General features: G+C 51.7%; 5 protein-coding genes across 7 annotated transcripts in view; 2 read left to right on the forward strand and 3 right to left on the reverse strand.

Moving 5' to 3' along the window:
* SARM1 (sterile alpha and TIR motif containing 1) overlaps positions 1–6663 on the reverse strand; it is an 18427-nt gene extending 11764 nt beyond the window's left edge. The window contains exons 1-2 of one of the 2 annotated variants that reach the window (XM_032615867.1): positions 5833–6663; positions 833–1448 (exon numbers count right to left, since the gene is read on the reverse strand). In XM_032615867.1, the coding sequence (XP_032471758.1) occupies positions 833–1448; positions 5833–6302 (1086 nt within the window). In that variant the 5' untranslated portion in view covers positions 6303–6663. The remainder of the gene's footprint in view (positions 1–832; positions 1449–5832) is intronic. The other variant, XM_032615866.1, reaches the window with a different exon arrangement.
* On the forward strand, positions 6650–10856 carry VTN (vitronectin). The gene is made up of 9 exons (XM_032615880.1): positions 6650–7162; positions 8006–8129; positions 8223–8342; positions 8419–8766; positions 8844–8983; positions 9243–9399; positions 9566–9718; positions 10131–10481; positions 10713–10856. The coding sequence occupies exons 2-9, from the start codon at positions 8066–8068 to the stop codon at positions 10823–10825; spliced, it is 1446 nt and encodes a 481-aa protein (XP_032471771.1). The 5' UTR covers positions 6650–7162; positions 8006–8065; the 3' UTR covers positions 10826–10856.
* A 1328-nt stretch (positions 10857–12184) lies between these two features.
* On the forward strand, positions 12185–13092 carry SEBOX (SEBOX homeobox). The gene is made up of 3 exons (XM_032616281.1): positions 12185–12215; positions 12379–12539; positions 12712–13092. Exons 1-3 carry the CDS (start codon positions 12185–12187, stop codon positions 13090–13092), a joined length of 573 nt encoding a protein of 190 aa, XP_032472172.1.
* A 3648-nt stretch (positions 13093–16740) lies between these two features.
* The window catches only part of TMEM97 (transmembrane protein 97), a 40090-nt gene continuing 33189 nt past the window's right edge, over positions 16741–23641 (reverse strand). The window contains exon 4 of the transcript XR_004347365.1: positions 16741–16800. The gene's annotated coding sequence lies outside the window, so the exon portion shown is untranslated. The remainder of the gene's footprint in view (positions 16801–23641) is intronic.
* On the reverse strand, positions 18500–23570 carry TMEM199 (transmembrane protein 199). 2 transcript variants are annotated; one of them, XM_032615876.1, is made up of 6 exons: positions 23328–23570; positions 21480–21553; positions 21068–21157; positions 20513–20555; positions 20188–20300; positions 18500–19889 (listed from the first exon to the last, which is right to left on the reverse strand). In XM_032615876.1, exons 1-6 carry the CDS (start codon positions 23536–23538, stop codon positions 19794–19796), a joined length of 627 nt encoding a protein of 208 aa, XP_032471767.1. In that variant the 5' UTR covers positions 23539–23570; the 3' UTR covers positions 18500–19793. The 2 variants fall into 2 exon arrangements, with proteins under 2 accessions (XP_032471767.1, XP_032471768.1); XM_032615877.1 differs by having other exon boundaries at positions 18504–19886.

A 23641-nucleotide genomic window follows, 5' to 3' on the forward strand; every position in this document is an offset into this window, starting at 1 on the left:
GGGTGGGAGTTATCTAGCTGACACATGGATGTCCTGCCTCTGTTTACTCCATCTCCTTTTTGGACTCCAGACCCAAATGACAGAATGGCCCACTGGAGCACCCCAGGCTGTCATCCCTCAGGCACTTCAAACTCCATCTGTCCCATTGAACTCACTTTCTCTCCACCCTCAAACTATCTCACCCAGTTCACCTTATCTCAGTAGCAGGTGCCACCATCCACTGGGTTGTCCAAAGCCAGGAGTATCCTCAGCTGCTCATCTTCCTTCACCCAGCCACCCACCAAGTTCTAACTCTGTCTCTTCAGTAACCTCTGGAATCTGCTTCTCTCTGCCTCTGCTGTCATGCCCTGGTCCTCACCTCCACCATCCCAGCTGCCCCCTGCCATGGCCTTCTATCTGACCCCCCTGCCTGCAGCCTCATCCTTGCCTACCCCATCTCCATGCAGCAGTCAGGGTGATCTTTGTAGAACACAGAGATCATACAGAGATGTATGTCCCCTACATAAAACCTTGGTCTTGCCTTCAAGGCCAGAATGATGGGTCCCTCATCTTTCTCCTTATTTCACCTCTCATGTGTATTTCAAGTCCTAGTTTTTTGTTTGTTTTTGTTTTGTTTGTTGTTTTGTTTTGTTTTTGGCTGTGCCACCGGCATGCGGGATCTTAGTTCCCTGACCCGAGATCAAACCCGTGTCCCCTACAGTGGAAGCGTGGAGTCTTAACGAATGGACCACCAGGGAAGTTCCTCAAGTCCCAGCTGAATGTCATTTCCTCTGGGGCGCCTTCCCAGTTTCTCTTTAACCCCCTCCCCACCCAACCCCACACCCGCACCCACCTTGGTCTTGCCCTGCAGACTCTTGATGGCAGCCTCGGCACAGAGATAGAAAGCCCCGATGCACTGCGCCTCCAAGCGCGACGAGTCAAGCAGTGGCACGAGGCGCTGCAGGTCGTCAGGCCCGCGGCCCTGGCTGGTGTCACTGGCGTCCACCAGGCAGCGGGCGAAGCAGCCGGGGTCCAGTGAGGCCACTAGCGGCTCCACGAGGGCCAGCGTGCCCGAGCGCTCCACCTCGCGCTCCACCTCCTTGTTGGTGGCCAGCACCGCCACGGCGAGGCAGGCGTGCAGTCGGAGCATCTCGTCCTCGGAGAAGGCGAGCGGGAAGAGCCACTCGGCGGCGCGCTTCTCCACCATGCGCCTCTGCGCCGCCTGGCCCCCGTGCAGCGCGCAGTTGGCCAGCGCCAGCGCGCAGTGGCGGAGCAGCGGCGGGTCGGTGCGGCGGCACCAGTACAGCACCGCGTCCAGGCCGCCGGCCGCCACCAGCCGCTGGCACGTCTCCTCCGAGTGCTTGAACATGTGCTCCAAAATGCCGGCCACGCTCCGCGCCAGCTCCACCGGCTCCCGCTCTTTTGCCAGGTTCAGGATCACGCCCAGCCCGATGCGCGCCACTCGGTCCCTGCCGAAGGAAAGCGGGAGGGAGGAAGTGGAGGTGCCGCAGCCCGGGGTGCTTATCTTAACCCAGGGCCTCGTTACTTATGCTTTCTGGGCCTCGCTAGCGTCAAATAGTACATGAGTCTGGTCCTCCCTGCCTCCTCCACCTCCCTCATCTCCTGCCCTGGGACAACCAGACTTCTCTGATTATAAGGGTGCTCCATTCTGGCCACACCCATTTCTTCCCAGACACCCTTCCCTGGAGAAGCAGCATGTGTAGTGGTTAAGAATTCAAGCTCTAGAGCAGATCTCCTGGGTCCTGGTTTCTTCTCTACCATTTTCTAGCTGTGGGACCTTGGGTACCTTCCTTTATCTTTATTGGTTTCCTCATCTCATAAATAGGATAAAGTGAATACCCACCCCATAGAGTTATTACGAGAACTAATGTAAGAATGCATGTAAAATGCTTGGCACAGTTCCTGGCACATAGGAAAGACTCAATAAATGTTCATTTCATCAAAATTCTCTGCACTGTATGCTGTGTGACTGGGGTGTATTTATTCATTCATTCAAAACACCATTTATTGAGGACTTACTGTGTACCAGGCACCGCAATAGGGGCTGAAGTTAAACAGTGCCTAAGAGAGACTGGAGCTAATAACAGCTAATATAGAGACAAACAGTAAGCAAGTAAACGGCAAATGAACAGGATCATAGTTATCTGACCAAAACGACAGCAAAACCAGGTGCTGTGATGGAGAGTGCCTGGGTGGAGGGATATGTCTGAGGAAGTGACATCTGCGAGTTAAATGTCCAGAGACCCCTGCTTGCCAGTATCTGGAAGGAGAGCTTAATAGGCAGAGAGAACAGCAAGGACAAAAGCCCCGAGGGCTGATGAGCTTGGCACGTTCCAGGAAGAGAAAGAAAGCCAGAGATGTTTGCAATGTCTAAAACAAACAAGGAAAAGTGTAAAATCAACGAGGGACTCGTATATAGAATATATAAATACATATTCAAATGAACAAGCAAAAGGCAGTAAATGCAACAGAAAAGGGGCGAAGGACACAAATGGGCAATTTACCAAAGGAAATTCAAAACGTTAACAAGCAAATAGAGATACTCTAATTCATTAGTAATCAGAGAAATAAAAATTAAACCAGCTATCACTTTATACCCATTAAATGGGCAAAAAGCAGAAGCTACTTCAAGTGGTTGAGGTGGAAGTTTCAAGGGAAGAGCGAGGAAAGAGTTCCTGGGGGCCGTTTGAGCCATCTCAAAGCATTTGGACTTCATCTTGATGGCAAATGGGGAGTCACTGAAGGGCTTCAGGAAGGGGAGTGACCTGGTTAACACATAGGTTTTAGGAAACTCGCTCTGGCTGCTGTGGGGAGGACAGGTCAAAGGGAGAGAGCTTGGAGGCCAAGAGAGGAGACAGGAGAGTTGCCACACTCCAGGCAGAGGTGAAAGTGTCCTGTCTTCCTGACCTCCACCAATGATGTCCCTCAAAGACTTATAGGCCCAGCCAGCTATGGAGTCCTTGCCCAGTGAGCACCACAGTGACCACAGTGCTTATGACTTTGTGTCCACTGCAGGGCCCAGCTGAGCCCAGAACATGGCCTGAGGCCAGGACAGCTTTGCTGAGCTGATCACTGAACTTCTCTGTAGCCCAAAGGAACAGATGGGTTCTAATCATCCACTCGGGCAGACGGCACTGCAATTGTTCCTTTAACCAAGGAGAAAGCCAAGGCTCAGAGAGGTTACATGGCATGCCCAGGTTACACAGCTGGTGAGAGGCATAGCTGGGATTTGAACTCACATCTGTCTGTCTCCAGGGCTCAAGATCCTTCGTCTGCACTTTGTGCTTCCAGAACAATCTGACTATATATACTCCAAGAATATCAGAACCAGGAAGTGCTTAAGAAGTCATCTAATCCAACAACACCCGCGCTGAGGCTCAATGAAGGGAAGGCCATGTTCAGGAACATCAATTCAGAAAGAGGACTGCGAGGCTTGCGGGATCTCAGTTCCCCGACCAGGGATCAAACCCAGGCCACGGCGGTGAAAGCCCGGAATCCTAACCACTAGACCACCAGGGAACTGTGCAATTGTGCATTTCTTGAACCCCAGCCCTCACCTTTCCCTATGCACTTGGCACCTTTATAGAGTTGAACTCTGTGCTAGTTGTGACATTTATTCACTCAATTCCCAATTCTTCTACAGTCTGAGAGGCTGTGGGTCTGGGATCAAATCACAGCTCCGAAAGAGGGGTAAATTGTCCATATATACACATATATAAGCCTGTATATGTAATATACATATATATGCAAGTGTTTGTATATGCAGAGACTCTCTCTTGGAAAGACGTACAAGAAACTTGTTTCACCGGTTTGCCTCCAGTGAACAGAAAGAACGTTTAAGTGTGTATCATTTTTGTACTTTGCACTTGAATTTATGTGCAATGGTTGTTTTTTTTTCCCTTTTCCTTTCTTTAAAAACCTTTCGCCTCCACTTATTCACTGTGTGTTCTTGGGAAAGCCATTTAACCTCATTATGGTCTCCTGAAGGGGGCAGGCTGTGATTTTAGAGGGCTGGTAGTAAGAGTGTGGTGGGACCAGGCTCAGAGCGCCCTACCCTGTTGGGCTTCTCCTGGTATTCGAGGGTCAGTGGAGCTGTGACCTAGGCTCCCGGGCAGTGAGTGTGGCAGCACCCAGGGAAGAAGAGAGCTGCGGGAAAGGGAATGGCAAAAGGAGTGGGTGCGCTGATAGAAGAACCTTCTTTATGAGGAAGTTGGTCGGTGGAGGAAGGGAAAAATTTCATAGACACAAATTCTCAGTGTGTCATCACCCTCTTCCCTTCTTGCCCTCCCAGCCTCCTCTCGGAGCAGTGCAGAGGTGTGGGGAGATTATGCCTTTCTCCCGGAGGATTTTGATCGGAACCTGGCTCGCTGGGTTCTGTCCTTGGTCCTGAAGTGATGCCCACACCAGCACGTTGTTTCTTGGGACCAGAGACACCGGTTAGTGTGCCTCCTTTCTCAGTAATTCTGAACCAGGTGAGGATTGTTATTTTCAACCTTGAAAAGTATCAGTTCTATTTGCATCTTGCAGCCCTCCTCTTCTTAGGGTGCTGGCTGCACCCATTCTCCAGGAGTTCTAGTTATAGCTGCCCTGTCCCACACACCAGGCCTACAGGACACACCCTTCAATGCTAGCCCACCACATCCGGTGAGCACCCACTCCATTTGCTAGCCCTCCACATTCACAGCCCATCCCCAACAGGACACCTGTTGTTAGATAGAAGATTAATGACTTACTGAACAAGCAGAATCCTAACTTGGCCTCCCAACTTAAATTGCTTCATTCATGCACTTTTGAAAGTTGTATCATTTCCACCATCCACAAGCTTATCTTTACTTTTTGAAAAGGGCAAGGAAAACGCCCCAATCCATGCCCATCACACCTCTGAGAGCTTCATAAATGGAAAGTGGCCCTTCCAAAACCCTTCTAAACCTGAAGGGCCCGAGAATTCAGCATGAGACTGGAGTGTGACAGCCTGGTCTCCTCTGGCATTAGAGGGGCAAGGAAGTGGGTCAGTGGTCCTCATATTCCAGGGGAGATCCCAAGAGGCACGGAAGCATAGCAACCAGGCTTCAGTGGGACCCCACCTACTGTATCTTGGCACGTGTGGGGAAGATGTAGGGAACACATACTCTGGCCCCTGCCTAGCTCCACACCTCAGTTTTCTCCTCCCCCATCATCCATCCCAACTGAAAACACCCATCGTGTTTCCCACGAGCAGGCACAGCATGAGATCATGTCTGTCCTGTTACATGAAGCAAAATGAAAAAGGAGGAAGCAGGAAGTGGACTGCTGGGGGTGGCATGAAGGCAGCAGGTAACCTTAGGTAAGCACTCATTTCAGCCTGGGGGAAGAGGAAGGGGTCCCCCCTCCTATTTTCTGAGCAATGTGTTCTCTTTCTCTTTTAGTGGGAGTGGGACGGTATGGCAGAGAGAAGGTAGCACGGAAGGATATCCACGCCCATCGGGAGGAGGGCTGTGGGTTTAGAGGGCTTCGGCAATGGGATCCCAGCTCCATCCTCAGAACCAGGGACAGATTCCTGTCCTGCTACTCCATTCCTCCCCTCTCTCATTTCTCACCCCACCAGCTCTGGGAGTGAATCCTGGCTGCACCATTAGTTCACTGTGTGACGCTGGGCAAGTCACTAAACTTTCCCAGGGCTCAGTTTCCTCATCTGTAAAATGGACACGCTGGTCCCCAACAGGGAAATAATGCAGGGGTTTGTGAGGTGAGGCAGGAGAGGCACAGTGCGAGGCTCACGGGAGACCGAGGCACTCGACCGCCCTTGCGACCCTACACCACGCGGCGCTCTCCGCCCCAGCCCGGCCCCCTCACCGATTCTCTGCCACCAGGATCTGCTCCAGCAGGCGGGCAGCCTGCACGCGCGTCTCCAGCTCCGGCGCCTGGAGCAGACGCAGCAGCAGGTCCAGACCACCGTCCAGGCGGATGGCGTCGCACAGACCCTGGGCTACCTCGCGGCCCATGGCTGGTAGCAGCCAGGCCTCCTCCACCAGCTGGAAGACCTCGGCTAGGCTGGCTCCCACGGCCCGCACGCCGCCCGCCTGCTTCAGAGCCGACAGCGCCTGCTGCAGCTCGGGCAGCGCGCGCTCCAGGGCGCCCTGCACCTCGGTGCTCGCCCCTGGCGACACCTCGCGGGGCCCGCGTCTGCCCGCCGCCCACCACGGCCCAGCGCAGCTGCTCCCGTCCGGCCCCGGCACCGCTAGCCGCTCGGCGCCCGACCGTGGGCCCGACATGGCGAAGAAGCGGCACAGATTGTAGGCGGAGAGAAGCAGCGTCAGGACCATGGGCACGGGGTTTCAGGGGTTCATCCCTGGGGAGGCGGGGCCGGGCGGAGCGACCCAGACCTTGGGAAAAGGAGGAACCAAGAGGGGACCAGGGGGAAGATGATGCAAGAGGGAGGGTGGAGAGAAGGGTAACAGGCAAGGGCACCGACCAGAAGTTTGGGGGAGGGGTGAGGGCAGGATATAGGACGAAGACGTTGGGGAAGGGGATGCAGGCCCCGATGCAGGGGACAAGCGGGAGGAGAGAGCGGGAAGGCGAGGAATGGACCCAGGGGCCAGAGGGTCTAGAAAGCAGCAACCAGAACAAAGAGCGGTTCCAGTTTCGCCTAGGTTCGCAGGGACGCTCTGCAGGAGCCCCGCCCCTGAGAAGCTGTGGTCTAGGAGCCGACGCCCCGCCTCTCGGTCTCGCGGGGCTCCTCCCTTGCCGCCTGCGTAGCCCCACTCCCAAGTCTTCTCCAGCTACGCCCACACGCTGGCCAGGCCTCTCCCCCTAGTCACGTTCCCTGCCCCCTCTACTGGTTGCAGGGGAAGGAGGTGGGAGGCGGAAGGACTGCTTTGGTTTTGCGTTGGAGACACCGGGATGACACTGGAATGTGAGGGCAACACGGTTGAGTGTGCCTTTGCCCTACTAGTGGTTAATGCAATCATAATAGCAACTCTTGAGACACTTTATGCCTGTTTCTCAAGTAAGTCTTACATCGTGCCTACGAGGTAGCAATTACTGCTCCCATTTAACAGCTGAACCGACTGAGGTCCATGGAGAAGATTCTCCAAAGTCACACTCCCCTCTGATTATAGAACAGAAAAAAAGCATCGGAATCTCTGAGGATCACTCCCTCCAGGTGGTGGGAGGACTTCCAGAGGTATGTGAACCCCTGAAAGTGGGCACAAAATCAGGTGTTGTGTGCCAGTGAGCATTTTCTAGGTAGAGGGATCCTGTTTCTCACCGGAGCCTAAAAGTGTGGGGAACTGGGCCACTTGTTACCGATGGGGGAGGATGAGGGTGGGGACAGGGAGTGGCCTGCTGAGAAGCAGTAAATTAGTGGAAGACTCAGGAATCACATCCAGTCCAAAGGGTTAATATTCACCCAATTTACCGTGCTGTGAAGACCAGCTTGGGGACATCAATGCACCCTGGAGATGAACCCAGAAATGAAACTTTGTTCTTTTATGATAAAAAAAAATGTCCCCAGCTCCTACCCCCTCTTTCACCGCCCTAAATACACAAGGGGTGGGTGAACCACCCAGCCGGGGATGTGCCTGATGAAACAGGTCACAGGTCAATAACCACTAATGGAGAATGAAGTTGGAGCTACTCCAGCAGTTGGGCATTTTGTCTGCTTTAGCTCCCAACACCCTGTGAGGCGAGTATGATTAGTCTCATTTTGCCAAAAAAAAAAGAACTAAGGCAGGTAAAGCAGTTTGCCCCAAGGTCCCACAGCCCGTGAGCGGCAGAGTGGGACTTCTTTCTGCCCTCCAGATTCACTGTGCTAGTGCACTTCAGAGATGCCCCTGAGCTTGGTAAGGATCCTATTCACAGCTCTCCCGGGCCCAGAGTTCCAGGAACATGACCCTCTGCTGCAACAGCCTCTGGGGTCGGGTCACTGGGGGCTGGGCTGGGGGTTGAGCAAACAGAGCAGTAGAAAAGGCAGCTCCTCTTCTCTGGTTCCCCTCCTCCTTGTCTTGCCACTCCCTCCCTTCCTCAGGCATCAGAGTAGAGACCGCAGGGAACCTACTTCACCAGGCTCGAGGCCGGAGGCCCTGCCATGGCATCCCCAAGGCCCCTTCTGATGCTGGCCCTGCTGGCGTGGGTTGTTCTGGCCGACCAAGGTGCCGGAGGGTGTTGGTGGCCATTTGGGTCAATGTAGGGTGGGCAAGGGTGGTCTGGGCCTGGCCGTGCCAACTGATATCCCCTCCCCACAGAGTCGTGCAAGGGCCGCTGCGCTGAGGGCTTCAACTCCGACAGGAAGTGTCAGTGTGACGAGCTCTGCTCTTACTACCAGAGCTGCTGCTCCGACTACGTGGTCGAGTGCAAGCCCCAAGGTGCGTTCAGAGTGGCTGGGCGGGCCTGGGGTCCCCTCTGCAGCTGGAGACTCACTACCACCTTCCCTGCCTGCAGTGACTCGTGGGGATGTATTCACTCTGCCAGAAGACGAGTACACCTTCCACGACTACCGCGAGGAGACCAGATCCAATGCCAGCGTCCAGGCACAGCCAGAGAGCCCCACCCCGACCTTTGTCGGGCAGGCCCAGCCTGAAGAGACTACTGAGCAGGCACCTGTTCTGAACCCTGAGGAAGATGCCCCAGGACCTGGGTGGGGGAACTCAGAGCCTGAAGTGGGGCCCGTCGTGCCCGAGACTGGTAATCTAGGGACCTCCGAGTCCCCAGCAGAGGAAGAGCAGTGCAGTGGGAAGCCCTTCGATGCCTTCACCGACCTCAAGAATGGTTCCCTCTTTGCCTTCCGAGGTGACTCGAGGGGCAGGTTATGGGGGTAGGGGTCTGCCCCAGGAGCATCCTCCCTCACACAGCCTCCCTCCCTCTAGGGCTCTACTGCTATGAGCTGGATGAAAAGGCGGTGAGGCCTGGGTACCCCAAGCTCATCCGTGATGTCTGGGGCATCGAGGGTCCCATTGATGCTGCCTTCACCCGCATCAACTGTCAGGGGAAGACCTACCTCTTCAAGGTGCCAGGCCCAGGGGCTGTGGGTCAGGGCCGAGCGTATCTAGGCAGAGGTTGAGGGCTGCTGTGCCCAGGATCAAAGTAGGCAAGAAGGCTGGATTCTGGCCTGTGGTCCCTGGCTGGGGCTCTGTGAGGACACAGAAGCCCGAGGCTCCAGGTCCTGGGTGACAAGCCTGGAACTAGGGCTGCCGCCTTGGGCGGGGACTCTGCCTCTGTGCACAGCCAACTGCCTCCTCACCCTCTTCTCCTTCCCGACCCCTCAGGGTAGTCAGTACTGGCGCTTTGAGGATGGTGTCCTGGACCCCGATTTCCCCCGCAACATCTCTGAAGGCTTCAGGGGCATTCCGGACAACGTGGACGCAGCCTTGGCCCTCCCCGCTCATAGCTACAGTGGCCGGGAGCGGGTCTACTTCTTCAAGGGTACTCGGGAGGTGGGAGGCAGGGTGCGCATGCGCTGCAGGACTCTTGGTCTTCTTTAAACTTCACTGGCGACAGGCCTCAGATTATCCCCACCCCCCTTGCCAGGAGCTCCTAACTTCCGCAGCCTCTGGGCTTTCCAGCCTTGCTCATGGCCACCCTTCCCCAGGGAGACAGTACTGGGAGTACGAGTTCCAGCAGCAGCCCAGCCAAGAGGAGTGCGAAGGCAGCTCCCAGTCGGCCGTGTTTGAACACTTTGCTCTGATGCAGCGGGACAGCTGGGAGGACATCTTCAGACTTCTCTTCTGGGGCAGTTCCTCTGGTACAGAGGGAGGGCGAGTCTTGCTTCCCCATCCAGAGGGCTGGGATCCCCCAGGGTAGAGGTAGGGCTGAGCTGGCCTGAGGGGCTGTGACTGTGCATCTATCAGTCAAAAGCTGTTTGCTCAGGCCAGACTTTGCTTCTGTTGACATTTGTAGGGGAGGCTTGCCTCCACCCGGACCCCACACCTTGGACTTTGCCTAGCACAGCCAAGAGCACAGCCAGCAGAAGGAGGAGCTGTAGCTGAGGCAACTGGGGAGGGATATGGTGGAGGGAGGCCAGGGGAAAGCGTATTGAACAGGTAGTCGGAAGGCTGGGATGCTGGGCTCTGCCATTAACTTGCTGTGTGTCCTTGGACAAGGCATAGCCCGTCCTTGACCTCCAGGGCTCCCCATTAACCCCTTCCTTGCCACAGGTGGTGCTGGAAAGCCCAGGTTCATCAGCCGGGACTGGCATGGTTTGCCTGGACAAGTGGATGCGGCCATGGCTGGCCACATCTACATCTCAGGCTCAGCTCCCCGCTCCTCTTGGACCAAGATGACCAAGTCTGTGCGTCGCAATCGTAAACGCTACCGCTCGCGCCGTGGCCGTGGCCGCGGCCGCAGACGCAGCCAGAACCCCTACCGGCAGTCTCGCTCCACCTGGCTGTCCTGGTTCTCCAGTGAGGAGTTGGGCCTGGGAGACTATAACTATGATAACTACGAGATGGACTGGCTTGTGCCTGCCAACTGTGAGCCCACCCAGAGCGTCTACTTCTTCTCAGGAGGTGGGAGCCCTCGCCAGCCCTGTAGCTGGTCTAGCTGGGTCATCCCTGCTGTCCCTGGTCCCCATGGGCTGAACACAGCCCTTGAGTGGTGACTCCAAAATGCCAGGCCGGGAGTCCTCTGGTGCATTGCCGATGTTCACTTACCCTTCCAGGAGAGACCCAGGTGTTCTTAGGGCAGGATGGGCAGGGCCAGGCAGGGTCTCATGCACCCTCTCCCAACCTCTCTTCCAGACAAGTACTACCGAGTGAACCTTCGCACACGGCGAGTGGATGCTGTGATCCCTCCTTACCCACGCTCCATTGCCAAGTACTGGCTGGGCTGCCCAGTCCCTGCCCACGAGTAGGAGTCCGAGTCCAAACAGCTGGGCCTCTGCTGCTCCCTCCTCCAACATCCTCCTCCCAGCTCAATAAAGATCCCTTGGCCCCGAGTTTAAGACTACTGTCCTGACTGGGGTGGACAGGCAGGAGGCAGGGATCTGCCTGGGTAAAAGAGGGGACCTTGGGCAGTCAGAGTGACTTGGGGGAGGGGACAGAGAAGATCCTTCTTTGTGTCCATCCTGTGTTGGGCTCTCCACGAGCCAGAAAAGCTGTGGGTTGGGAGAGCCCCGTGAGAGAAAGCCTTCCTCGCACACGGAGCAGCCCCCAGCAACCCACCAGCAGCTAAGCAGGAGCTTGGACCCCTCTGAGGATGACAGGAGTCACCAAGCTACCCTACCCAGCCCTGGGTTTGTTTTGCCCCTTGTCATTGACTATGGTCTTGGAAGGGGCAGGGGGGCAGGAGGTGGTGGGTTCCAGCTCAGCTTTTCTGTCCATCCTGGACCTGAAATGCTGTTAGCTCAGACCCTTGGGTCCCTGGGGAAGTGGTCACTGTGCTCCCCCAAACCTATCCCTATGATAATGAGCCTTTGAGGTCTCTGTCTTGGGTCTGGGGTGCAGAGCACTGAGGCAGGAGAGACAGGAAGGGCAGGAACTGAAAGGAAATTCAAATGCACCTATTTCTCTTAGAAAAGTGGCCCAGAAGACTTCCAAACGATGAGTACACTGTAAAAACAAACATCTTTCTCAAAACCCCTCAAATGTAATTGTGGAACCTCCTCCGGTTCCAAGTTCCCGGACTGTAGGAAGTCCATCTGGGCTCTTGAAGGGCCAGGGACAAAGGGCTAGGTGCAGGCAAAACTCTAAAGCAGAACTGAGGGTGATCTGGTGGCGACATCTGCTCCCAGCCCTGCTGAGGGGAGGGTGGCTGCCGCTCATCTGCTGTCCAGCTTCTCATCCTGTCCAGCTTCCCCAGCCCCATCCTCAGTTGTGGGATAGGACTCCACCCACTCTCCCCCAAGGCAGCCAGCACCAGAGCCCCAGGAGGAGCATCTAGAGAGGGATCTCGTTGGCTTCCTGGACGGAGCCCTGGGAGGATTTTCACAAAGTACAGGATTTCAGACACAGACTGCCAGAGTTTGAGCTTTGAGGAGGGGGGCTGGGGCCAGCTTCTTTTGTGAAGTCCCAGAGGAACAGGGTTGCCCCACCCATACCCCTGCAAGCCCCCTTTTCCTCCGGGGCTTCTCAGCCCTCCTCCAGCTGGATGCTAAACCTCCCGCCTCCTGGAGGCGGGGCCAGCCTTCTGAGCAGGATAAAACTCCACACGGAGGGGAGCGGTGTGGGCACAGCCTTGGCATGGCCATCGGGCTCCTAACTGTGCCGGCCCCATGGCCAGTCCAGTGGATGCATCCCCTGCAGGTAATCTGGTGGGGAAAGGGTGGGCAGGGCGAGGATGTGGGGAAGGTATGATGGGGAAGGTTGAAGAGGGGTGGGGAGTAGGGGCTTCAGGGTCTGTTGGCTTTGATGCTGCAGTGGAGGCTCTTGCAAGGAGACCTGACTTGACCCCCATCCTGGCCTGCAGGCCATGCCAGTGGGTTGGGTCCCCACCGGAGAAAGAGGACTACCTTCAGCAGAGGGCAGCTGCTTGAGTTGGAGCGGGTGTTTGCAGCACGGCCTTACCCCGACATCGGCACCCGTGAGCACCTGGCCCGGGTCACCTGCCTTCCTGAGGCCAAGATACAGGTGAGCTGTGCCCCTCCCCCTGACCTCAGGCTCGGGGTGCCCTCACACAGCAGATTTCTAAGCTTGAGTCACAGTCCCTTCTCTCTGGATATCCTGCCTCCAGGTTCTGCTTTCCCTGTACCTGGGGGGAGGGGATGCTGGCACCAGAAGAGACTCCTTCTTTCCTTACCAGGTGTGGTTCCAGAACCGCAGAGCCAAGAGAATCAAGAATAGGAAGCCAGGAGGCCTAAGTCCCAGGCCTGAGCCTCCCCAGAGATCCCTTTCTCTTCCGGACACCATCCAGCAGTCCTGGGAGCCCCGCACCCTTGGCCAGCCTCCACCCTCCAACAGCACAGCTCAGTGTGCCTCTGTGTGTCGACATGCCTCCTGTCCAGCTCCTGGCTTGGGTTCAGGGCAGGGCTGGGTAGGGGCTAAAGCTACGGCCCCATGGGGACCGGCTGGGGCTTCAGGGGTGTACGTCTCTTCAGAGCGAGCTGCTCCCCAGACCTCACTGGGCAGCCTGTCTGACCTCATCTATGCCTCGGCAATTGTCACCAACCTGGACCACTCCTAATCTAGATCTAGAACTTGCAAGTCCCTTCCTCTGGCTCCTGTAGCCCATCCTGCCCCTTAAGACTGAACACACCAGAAGTGGATCCCCTGCCCTCTCCTTTTACACGAGGGAGTTCTCTTATGGGAAGAAAGTTTAGCTCAGGGATCCCTCTCTTCCGCTGTCCTCCAGGCCAGCCTAGATGCGGGTGCTATGGAGTGACAAGGGCCTGGCTTCTGCTACCCAGCACCCTGCCCCTCCAGGGACACCTGCCCATCATCTTGGCAGGAGGTACCTACAGAGGGATGAGGTGGGAGCCCATGTTTCCCACTTCTCCTGCCAGGCCTGGTCCCCAATTCTTCTCATGCCAGCTGACAACACGTCCTCCCTCTAAAGGAGAATGGGCAGCTGCCCCTCACCCAAGGGCCCTTCGGGCCATTACCTAACTGACTGTCAAGTGAGCTAGGAGAGTGCCGATCCTAATTTTAGACTGCAGGGATCAATCCTTTTACAGTTCAGGGCCCCCTCTCCTGTCCTCCTGCCACCTGGATGAATTAATCACAACCATGGATCTGAAGAGGGAGTGATATTAAAGTAATAAAGTAGAAATAGGAACGCAGGGCTTACGTTTATTTAATTTTCACAAATATCAGATTGGCTGCCCTCTGACCTGGGGCTGCGGAGACGACCTGACAGATTTCGGGATGGGGTGGGTGTGGTGCATGTGGCAGTATTGGGTTTTGATATCACTGTCGTCTGTAATACCAACTAATCTCCAAATAAAACCCAAGCTCTGTACCTTAATCTGGATTGTTGTGTGCTGCAAATGAATTGGGACGATGGGGGCCGTTTGCTTTTGAAATTTATCTCCATCACCTAATCCCTAAACAGGGCCAGGTTCCCCGCAGATTCTGGGTGGGAGGTATTACCCAGGCTTCTGCTGGGATTGGTTAGAGGGAGAGTTAATCGAAGGGCTTAGGGCTCTGGCTGACAGACCCTGGAGAGATGGGAGCCTCAGCTGCATCGCCTGCTCCCGGTCCCACTTGTTCCAGGACACTCCAGCTGCCTCCACTCCTGGAGCTGCTCTGCCTCAGAAAGAAAATCTTGGGATCTGCAGCTGGTCTGTGCCGGATTCAAATCCTGGCTGCTATGTAGTCTTGGAACTCTGCAAAAGTCTATGAACCCGAAAAATGGGGATGATAATACTCATCTCCTCTCCGTGTTGGGAACGAGAAGCGATAATGTAGGCGAAGGGCTTCACGTGGTGCGTGACACGTTGTAAAAGCTCTCAACGCACGCTAGTTCCCGCTCACTCCCCCTACGGCGGGCCATGAGAAACTGGGAAGGTCCCAAACTTCTTGCTCCTCTGGCCTCCTGCCAAGGACTCCCCTTTCTTCCTGGGAAGCCCTGGACCCAGACTGCACTGGAGAAAGCATGGTATAGTGAAACAGAGGGAGTGGCTGGGGCTGAGAGCAGAGTTCCCTTCTCTGGGATGAGAACTAGAGGACAGGTCACCTGATTCCTATTTCTCATTCTGCCCTTGCAGATGGACGCCACCTGCACCATGGCCATTTCCTCAGCAGGCACTAAGGCTTTGACTGCTCTAGTCTCAGAAGCCAGCCCATAGAGGAGCTCTATATTAATGCCACGGAAACCTATTGGCTTGTGAGTAGGGGGCTGGGATCAGGTAAGGATGCCATCCCAAGAAAGAGGAGTGTGTGGGGAATTTACTCCAATGGCATCCTGAGAAGGTGCCCTGGGTCAGAAGCTATTTAAGAAGCCCTGCTCCACGGGAATTCCCTGGCGGTCCAGTGGTTAGGACTTGGCCCTTTCACTGCTGTGGGCCCAGGGTCGATCCCTGGTCGGGGAACTAAGGTCCTACAAACTGCTTGGCAAAAGAAAAAAAAAGAAGGTCTGCTCTTTATCTAAAATTTGGAAGTCTTTCAACCTGAATCCAGGTACATGGAGGCTGTGAAAACTTGAGGATATGTGGGCACCCCGGCCCACGGAGTTTAGCACAGGTAAGTACAGCCATGACTCTCCACAAAGCTTCAGTGTAAGCTTTTTTTTTTCTCTCATGTTTCAGGGTTGTATAACAACTTATTTTGCACAATAATATCTTTGTATAATAATTGTTATTTTAAAATGTATTTATTACTATAATCTACTTAATCATCTTACTGCTGATTTTTAAGTTGAATCCAATATAGAATTTTATTTTTTTTGGCCTTGCCGCTCAGCTTGCAAGATATTACTTCCCCAACCAGGGATTGAACCCAGTCCCACGGAGCACCAAGTCCTAACCATGATGTCTCCATGTTGCCTGTGAAGTGAGGGCTCATGTCTGCCCAGTTCAATGCCTCTCACCCTTCTCACCCTGGAGTTGATAAATTACCAAATTTCATCTTTCCCTTTTTTTGGGGCTGCACCACGTGGCTTGCAAGATCTTAGTTCCCCAACCAAGGATCAAACCCATGCTCCCTGCAATGGAAATGCAGAGTCCTAACCACTGGAGTGCCAGGGAATTCCCTCCAATATAGAATTTTATTATTAGACATAACTCTGAGATGAACACTGGCATGTATTACAAACATCACTTACAGATACTGATAAATCACGTTTTTGTGGGGGTAGCTTTTATTTTTATTTATTTTTTAGGGGGATCCTATTGAACTTTATTTATTTGGTTTTGGTGCTTTAAAATTTTTTAAAAATTTTATACTGGAATATAGTTGATTTACAATGTTGTGTTAGTTTCAGGTGTACAGCAAAGTGATTCAGTTATACATATAGATATATCTATTCTTTTTCAGACTATTTTCCATTATAGGTTATTACAAGATATTGAGTATAGTTCCCTGTGGTACACAGTAAGTCCTTGTTGATTTATCTACTTTATATATAGAAGTGTGTATATGTTAATCCTAACCTCCTAATTTATCCCTCCCCCAACTCTTTCCCCTTTGGTAACTGTAAGTTTGTTTTCTAAGTCTGGGAACCTGTTTCTGTTTTGTAAATAAATTCATTTGTATCATTTTTTTAGATTCCACACATAAGTGATATTATATGATATCTTTCTCTAACTTACTTCACTCAGTATGATAATCTCTAGGACCATCCATGTTGCTGCAAATGGCATTATTTCATTCTTTTTTATGGCTGAGATAAATTGCTTTCTAAAAGGGTTGTTGGTATGCTTTTTTTAGATACTTATTTTTTAATAAATTGATTTATTTATTATTTATTTATTTTTGGCTGCCTTGGGTCTTCGTTGCTACGCGCGGGCCCTCTCTAGCAGCGGCAAGCGGGGGCCACTCCTCGCCGCGGTGCGCGGGCCTCTCACTGCGGTGTCCTGTTGCCGAGCACGGGCTCCAGGCATGCGGGCTCAGTAGCTGTGGCGCATGGGCGTAGCCGCTCCGCGGCACGTGGGATCCCCCGGGACCAGGCCCCGAACCCATGTCCCCCGCACTGGCAGGCAGACTCCCAACCACTGTGACAGCAGGAAGTCCCTACTTTTTTTTTTTTTTTTTTTTTTTTTTTGCGGTACGCGTCCCTCTCACTGTTGTGGCCTTTCCCGTTGCGGAGCACAGGCTCCGGACGCGCAGGTTCAGTGGCCATGGCTCACGGGCCCAGCCACTCCGCGGCCTGTGGGATCTTCCCGGACCGGGGCACGAACCCGTGTCCCCTGCATCGGCAGGCGGACTCCCAACCACTGCGCCACCAGGGAAGCCCCTTACATATTTTTTAAATACCTCTTTTTGCTGATCCCTGATGTAGATCATCAGAACTGTCCAGATATCTTTAGGTCAGTGTGTGAAATGTTTTCTCTAAGAAGAGTTGAAATGGAGGATGGTTCTATATTACTAAAGCCAAAGGACAAAGTGATGATCAGTTTAATCCCCAAGTCTGTCTTATGGCACATGAGTTGTCAGGCTCCCTAATACCAACGCTTAATGGTGACCCCACAAAAGTGTAGGCAGTATTCTCCACTCTTCCCTCGAGCACCCTAAGTATGAAGTAAAAGAAAATATAGAAAATTAGGAACTGCATCAGACACAATGAATACTTCAACCTCAGATTCCTGAAGGTCAGGAAGAGAAAAAAAGGGCTAACAATTATTAAGCACATGGTGAGAATGAGTTCCCACTCCATGTTAGTACTTCATATGTACTTTCATTTGACCAATTTTCTAACTTTAGGAAGAGACTGAATAGTGTTAAGTGTGGAGAATGGTGACATGACAAGCCAAGAGCCAGGGGTTCTAGTCTAGGCTCTAATAAGCTCTGTGGCCTTGGACAGACCAGGTGACCCTTCTGAATATTAGTGTCTTTGTGAATTGCTTAGTTGGGAAAATTAATCTAAGTTTTTGTGGCATTTAAAAATTCCGTGGTTCTCTGTTGTTTATTTATTTATATTTTTGGCTGTGTCGGGTCTTTGTTGCTACGTGCTGGCTTTCTCTAGATGCGGTGAGCAGGGATTACTCTTCGTTGTGGTGTGCAGGCTTCTCATTGCGGTGGCTCCTCTTGTTGCGGAGCATGGGCTCTAAGCACATGGGCTTCAGTAGTTGCAGCACGTGGGCTCAATAGTTGTGGTACACAGGCTTAGTTGCTCTGTGACATGCGGGATCTTCCCAGACCAGGGCTCGAACCCGTGTCCCCTGCACTGGCAGGGCAGGCAGATTCCTAACCACTGCGGCATCAGGGAAGTCCCTGGTTCTCTGTTCTGATTTATATGTTTCAGGATAAAATCTGTGTGTTTTTTCCTCCATTTTTCTTACTGTTCTCGGCCCCAATACCCCAGAGATATTGTCAAAGGTGGAGAATGGAATACAGACCAAAGCAAATAATTCAAATAGATTTTTTTAAGCACATAGCATAGATATTGGTCTGAAGGTTAAAGCTCTTTCCATTTGCAAGACCCAGTCACTTGAGAAGGGATGATGTCTATAAGAATTCTAAAAATCTGGCTTGGCTTTGGTTATCAGGAGCAATGAGTGACTCGGTGTAGCTTTTTAACTCAATCTTAAACAGTCTGGGTTGCTAGAAACACTGTAAAACGCCACCTGCATTTTTTCTCACAGTTGACATTTCTTCCAATCAACAACAGAAATCCTAAGATTTCTCAACAAAGTTATCTGAGGTGTAACAGAAGGGCCTAAGCCCTCCCTCTCTCTCATGCAGAATATTGCCCTGAGAGGCTGACTTGCTATTAATACAAGAAATTGGCAATATTGTAGAGGAAACATCTACTGAGCCAATGAGTGTATAATTTCTAAGAACAGTGTCCTGGGAAAAAAGAAGACCATGGGAGCTCATACACCGAACAAACGGAAAGACAGAATCCACCATTAGGAGCAGACCCTGACCAATTCTCACAACTATGGAAATCTGTGGGCTTTTGTGTTGTTGTGAGATTTGAAATAAGAATACACTGGATACAATAACTATTTATTGGATAAATAATAATGCTGCTATAATTTCTAAATGTCTTATACAGATTCTATCAATACACCACTAATCTAAGTTCTTAGAAGTTTAACATTACCTAGAGACTTCAGGACAACCTAGGAGTCTTTGGCTCCATTTAACAGAGGAAGGACCGAAGTAGATCATTTGACCTCTCTCAGCCTCAGTTTTGCTTCTGGAAAAGGGGCCTAAAACCACTTCCTTTTTCCAACCTCCAGGATTGTTGTGAAGACAAAAGGCAATCATGTAAAACAATTAGTCAACTGTGAACTTTTACATACTATTGTTTTGCACCTATCCAAACATGTTTAAGAATCCACATAAAATAACCTACATTAGGCTTATGTATAACAATATGTACACATACCATGTATATTATGAAGTGTATACTCATATTTATATAATTATACATGTAGTTAAATCTGAAAATAGTCCCCTGTCTACCAAGAATGTCGCCCTTTATTAGCTGAGACAATTCACAGTAGGCATACTCTCCCCACAAATACAAACAAGCACAAGGGGTTTTGCAATTAAAAGCAAACATACTGTTTTGCCATCTGAACTGTTTTCATTTTTGGAAGCAGAGCAAAGGGTGATAGGAAGGCGGGAGGTTTAAGGAGGGCTGGTGAGTGGTGGAGACGGGCAGAAGCATATAGAAAATCTGAGCAAGGCAAGCAGAAGGAAGAAGATGAAGACAGAAACTAAGATTCCAAAAACGTAGCTGCCTTGCTTCTGATTCCACCGTCCTGTACCACCCGGCTTTCTCTTATTTGATGTCCTCTAATTGGTTCCTCTTCCAGCACAAACTGAAGAAAGGGAATCCCTTCTGCTTTCTTGGAGTCTTCTGATCTAAATTACAGGTCTGCATCAAGATGTGTGGAGAAAGGATGACCACTGGTTTCTGCACCTGGGCAAGTTCAAGGCAGTATGGTCTACTTCTGGAAAGGCCTGGATTCTCTTTACTTCCAATGGAAGAAAAAAACCCAGCCCCAGCAATGCCCAGAATGGACTGTAGAAGGCAGATGGGCACCGGGTTCAGGAGAATGTACAGATAGACCAGTTCTTTCCAGTCGTTGTCTGAGTCTCCTCTACTGCCCACTCTGTAAATTGACAGAGGATGGGGCTCCCTGCAGGAACAGCAGGTGGTCTTGGCTCTGCCCTCTGACTAACCGGAGCCGAGTACAAAGAGCCTGATGGGTTGACTGAGAATCAGTGATTGGCAGCTGGGAGCCTGGAGTCTCCAGACTTGATGAAGCACGGTTACAGCTCTCCCAGCTCACCTTCCATCACCCGCACCATGATGTACAGCTCAGCCAGACCCACCACAGAGGCCACGATCAATGCTGCCAGTACCTGCTGGGAAGTGAGAGAACCAGGCTTAGGGGATGCAGGCCAGCTTCCAGCTCTGCAGCCTCTAGCACCTAATAAGGATGGAGAGGACCTCAACCCAGCCCATAAGTTGGGGGGAAGGAAAGAAAAGAGAATCTGGATTCTCTTGAGGTTATTACCTACCTCTATGACTGTTGGCTGGATCTAATGTCCCCCTTGTTTATCACATAAATACCTAACCTGTTCAAGGCGTTTTCACATATGTCCTCCCTTTCCCACTAACACTCCCACCTGGGGCACCCTGCCCTGACCAGTACCTACTCACCGAGGTCATTTCTGTGAAGATATACTGGCTTCCAAGGTAAGTGCAGACGAAGGCAGCTGCCACCGTGACAATGAAGTTAAAGATGGTGATGACCAGAGCCTTCACTGACCTCACTTTGGGGAGGAGCCCAGGGAAGAAACCGTTAGGTCAGTATCCTCCAAGAGGCCCTTTTATCTCATGGCTGCCTCCCCACTCAGCTGGGTTTCCCTCCAACAGCAAGCCTGAATAGCTCAGGCTTAAACCCAGAGCACTGGAGTGGGAAGCAGGGCCATGACTGACCAATCCCAGGGACAGGCTTTAGCAACCTGATTTCCTAGTACCTCACCTTGCTTTCCCAGGTCACTGAGGGTTCCACCATGCCTTGAATCCTGGGAAAAAGAAAAAGCAAAGGATTTCAGAATGGAAGCAGCTCAGAGGCAGCCCAGCAAGTATTCATTTGTCAGTCTGGGCTCAGCCCTCTTTATTACCCAACACATTAGTTCTGCCTTCTCCATGGATTTTGTCTGGGACCAGTTGGATTCTTCTCTGGACCACAGGTCAAGCATTTCAGAGAAGAGACATAGGTTCCCAGTACCCATGTACCCCTCTCCTGCTCCGGGGCAGGAGCATACAGAGAATAGGACGGAGCCATGTCAGAAGAATGGCTCCAGGCTCATCCCCACCCTCTATAACCTTTAAGACTCAGTCACCATCTGAGCCCAGAGTCTCAGTAAATGAGTTGGGAATTGTATTTGGCTTGTACGCAGCACAGAGCTTCTACGGTCCCTTAATAGTATACAAACCAAGTTTCCATGTTGCTTCTTTCATTTGTACCTCTTCCCAGAGCAGGGCCCTGCTTTCAGGGGCTACACAGTCCATGTATTGAAGAGCGGGCCCTTACCTGACAGGTGACATTGCGGGTGATCCGCTTATATTCCTCATTGGCCAGACGTATCTTAATCTTCTCCAGACGGGCAACTAGCTCTGGGTTCTGAGGCAGAAAAATCAAATGAGAAGAATGATACTCCCAGCTTGCTAGAAAGCATGTCACAATCACTAGTTTCAGGGGACTAAGTACTAAGAAGACCCACGTACCAGTTCTGCCTCCAGTGCTTTGGAAACTTTTTTTTTTTTTTAAATTTCAGTTCTCCAAGCTGTCAGACTAGGAGGACAATATCTGGTTCCCCAACCCCAGCATTCAAGGATTTAAAAGACAAATTTTTGAGCCCAAATGTTGATTCATAAATTTGGATGTATCATGAGTAAACCCAACTCAACCAACACCCACTCTCACAAATATATCCCTTACACACCCGAGGAGGCTTCGCAACCTCTGGGAGATAGATTTCACTGCCTTCTAGGAGCTCATGAAGGTACAGTGTGGAACCTAGGAAGAAAAGATTTCCACAAACATAATGATGCATAGAGCTGAGGTTGAAGGATTAACATCAGAGAAGGGTCTAGCTCTTCAGTTCTTTCTACCAAAATAAAACATGGCCATGCCTATACCAATTCATCTCCAGGATCATTTTCAACTGGGAAGAAACTAGGACAATCCCACATAAGTATCTCCTAGTGCTACACACTGACTTTAACTGTTGGCTCTCAATTACCCTACCAATGTCACAGCCAATAACATGTAAGCCATTTATATTTGCCTTTAAGTTAGGTAATTTCTGTGGCCACGACACAACTTGCCCTAAATAGGTTTAAGGCGTAGTGGTGGCAAATACTCACAGGACACTGTACTAGATGATCTCTAAGGTCCTTTTTAGTTCCAATAATTGAAGAATCTACCCTTCACACTTCTGGGTAGGCTGTTAATTCCGGCAAAAGACCTTACATGTCAGTTAGTCCTACTGCCCCCCTTTACAATGTTCAGGGAACTGAGGCCCAAGGAAGAGAAATGACTTCTCCAAGAAGAGTTAATAGCAGAGTTAGGACTAGAACCCAGATGCTACTCCCCGTTCAGATCTTTCAACACACTTTTCCATCATCCTATATCTAAAAACAAAAACAAACAAAAAAAATCCCATTAGGGAATTCCCTGGTGGTCCAGTGGTTAGGACTCCGCACTTTCACTGCTGAGGGCCCGGGTTCAATCTCTGGTTGGGGAGCTAAGATCCCACAAGCTGAGCGGCGCAGCCAAAACAAAACAAAACAAAACAAAACAAACAAACAAAAAAAACCATCAGATTTGGCACTCTTGCTAAGAAATCCAGATTCCCAAACAGGGCAAGCTCACTATGCTAAGTTGTTTTTTAGTGTGGCTTAAAAGAAAGAAACTGAACCTGTGCAGTGGTATTGGGTTAGAACTTGGACTTCCTCAAGGGTCAGGTGGGCCTAAGTGGGCCTGGAAGTAAAGAGGAGACTCAAGAGAACAGAAACTGCACAAGTAAATTTTGTCATCCACGAAGAATTCCCATGGAAATTATGCACGGAGTGGGCTCCCCAGGGTTTATGAGGTGATTCTTGGGCTGGCCAGATGATCATTCCATGGGTGAAGGAGAGTGATGGATTTGAAACCCAGTCCCCCTAAAACTGAGTTCCCTTAATGAGTTTATAATTAATCTCTCTATCCAAAACTTTATTCCCTTTCTTGTCTCCTCTAACCTCAGTCCTTTGCTAACAATACTAATGAACCAGAGTCAGATGACTAAAACTGCTATTGCTGATAACATCTTTAATGTACTAAAAGTGCTGTTATAGATATCATCATAAACCTGCAAACTCAGGTTGTTTCTCCAGGGCAAGGTAAGCTAACAGACGCCGGAGCCATGGACCACCTGGCCTGAGAATCCTTAATCAGAGACATCCTGACTCGCAAAACGACAATTAGGGAATGTCACATGACAGTGATTATTCCCGGTCTCTTTGTTCTTCTCCCTTAAACGAAAACCCCTTAACTCAAAGACCAAGCTGAAATGGATCTGAGGCTTGTCTCCCACTCCCTTGCTTGGCACCCTGCATTGAACACTGTACTTTCCTTCACCACAACCTTGCCTCAGTAGATTGGCTTTGCTGGGAGTAATGCAAGCCGCGAGTTTGGATCCGCAACAGATACATCCCTCATAAAAATGCCAGAGGTAGGAAAAAAGACCTCAGGAGAGACTAAACTCTGGAAAAAAGGAGGCGACTCTGGACTGGAGACTGGGGCTCACCCCTTTCTCTCAGGTACTGATGCAGGTCCCGGATCAGGCGGAAAGAAACCAGGCGAGCGGGGCCAGCCGGACGATCGCCGCCCTTGTGCTTCTTCCCTAGCACGGCCTCAAGTTCTTCCCGCAGCTTCCCGGGCAGCTGCTCTGGCTCCAGCTCCCCGCCGGGACTCAAAGCGCGTACAAATCGCTCGCCAACTAACAAGGAAGACGCCATGACTAGCCGACTTTAAGGTCAGGTGACCCCGGGCCGGGACTTCCGGCCGCCTGTGCCGGAAGGAGCGCGAAGCTCGCGGGGCGGGGCAGAGGGCCAAGGGGGC

Source organism: Phocoena sinus, chromosome 20 (assembly GCF_008692025.1).
Source record: "Phocoena sinus isolate mPhoSin1 chromosome 20, mPhoSin1.pri, whole genome shotgun sequence".
Classification (NCBI taxonomy): domain Eukaryota; kingdom Metazoa; phylum Chordata; class Mammalia; order Artiodactyla; family Phocoenidae; genus Phocoena; species Phocoena sinus.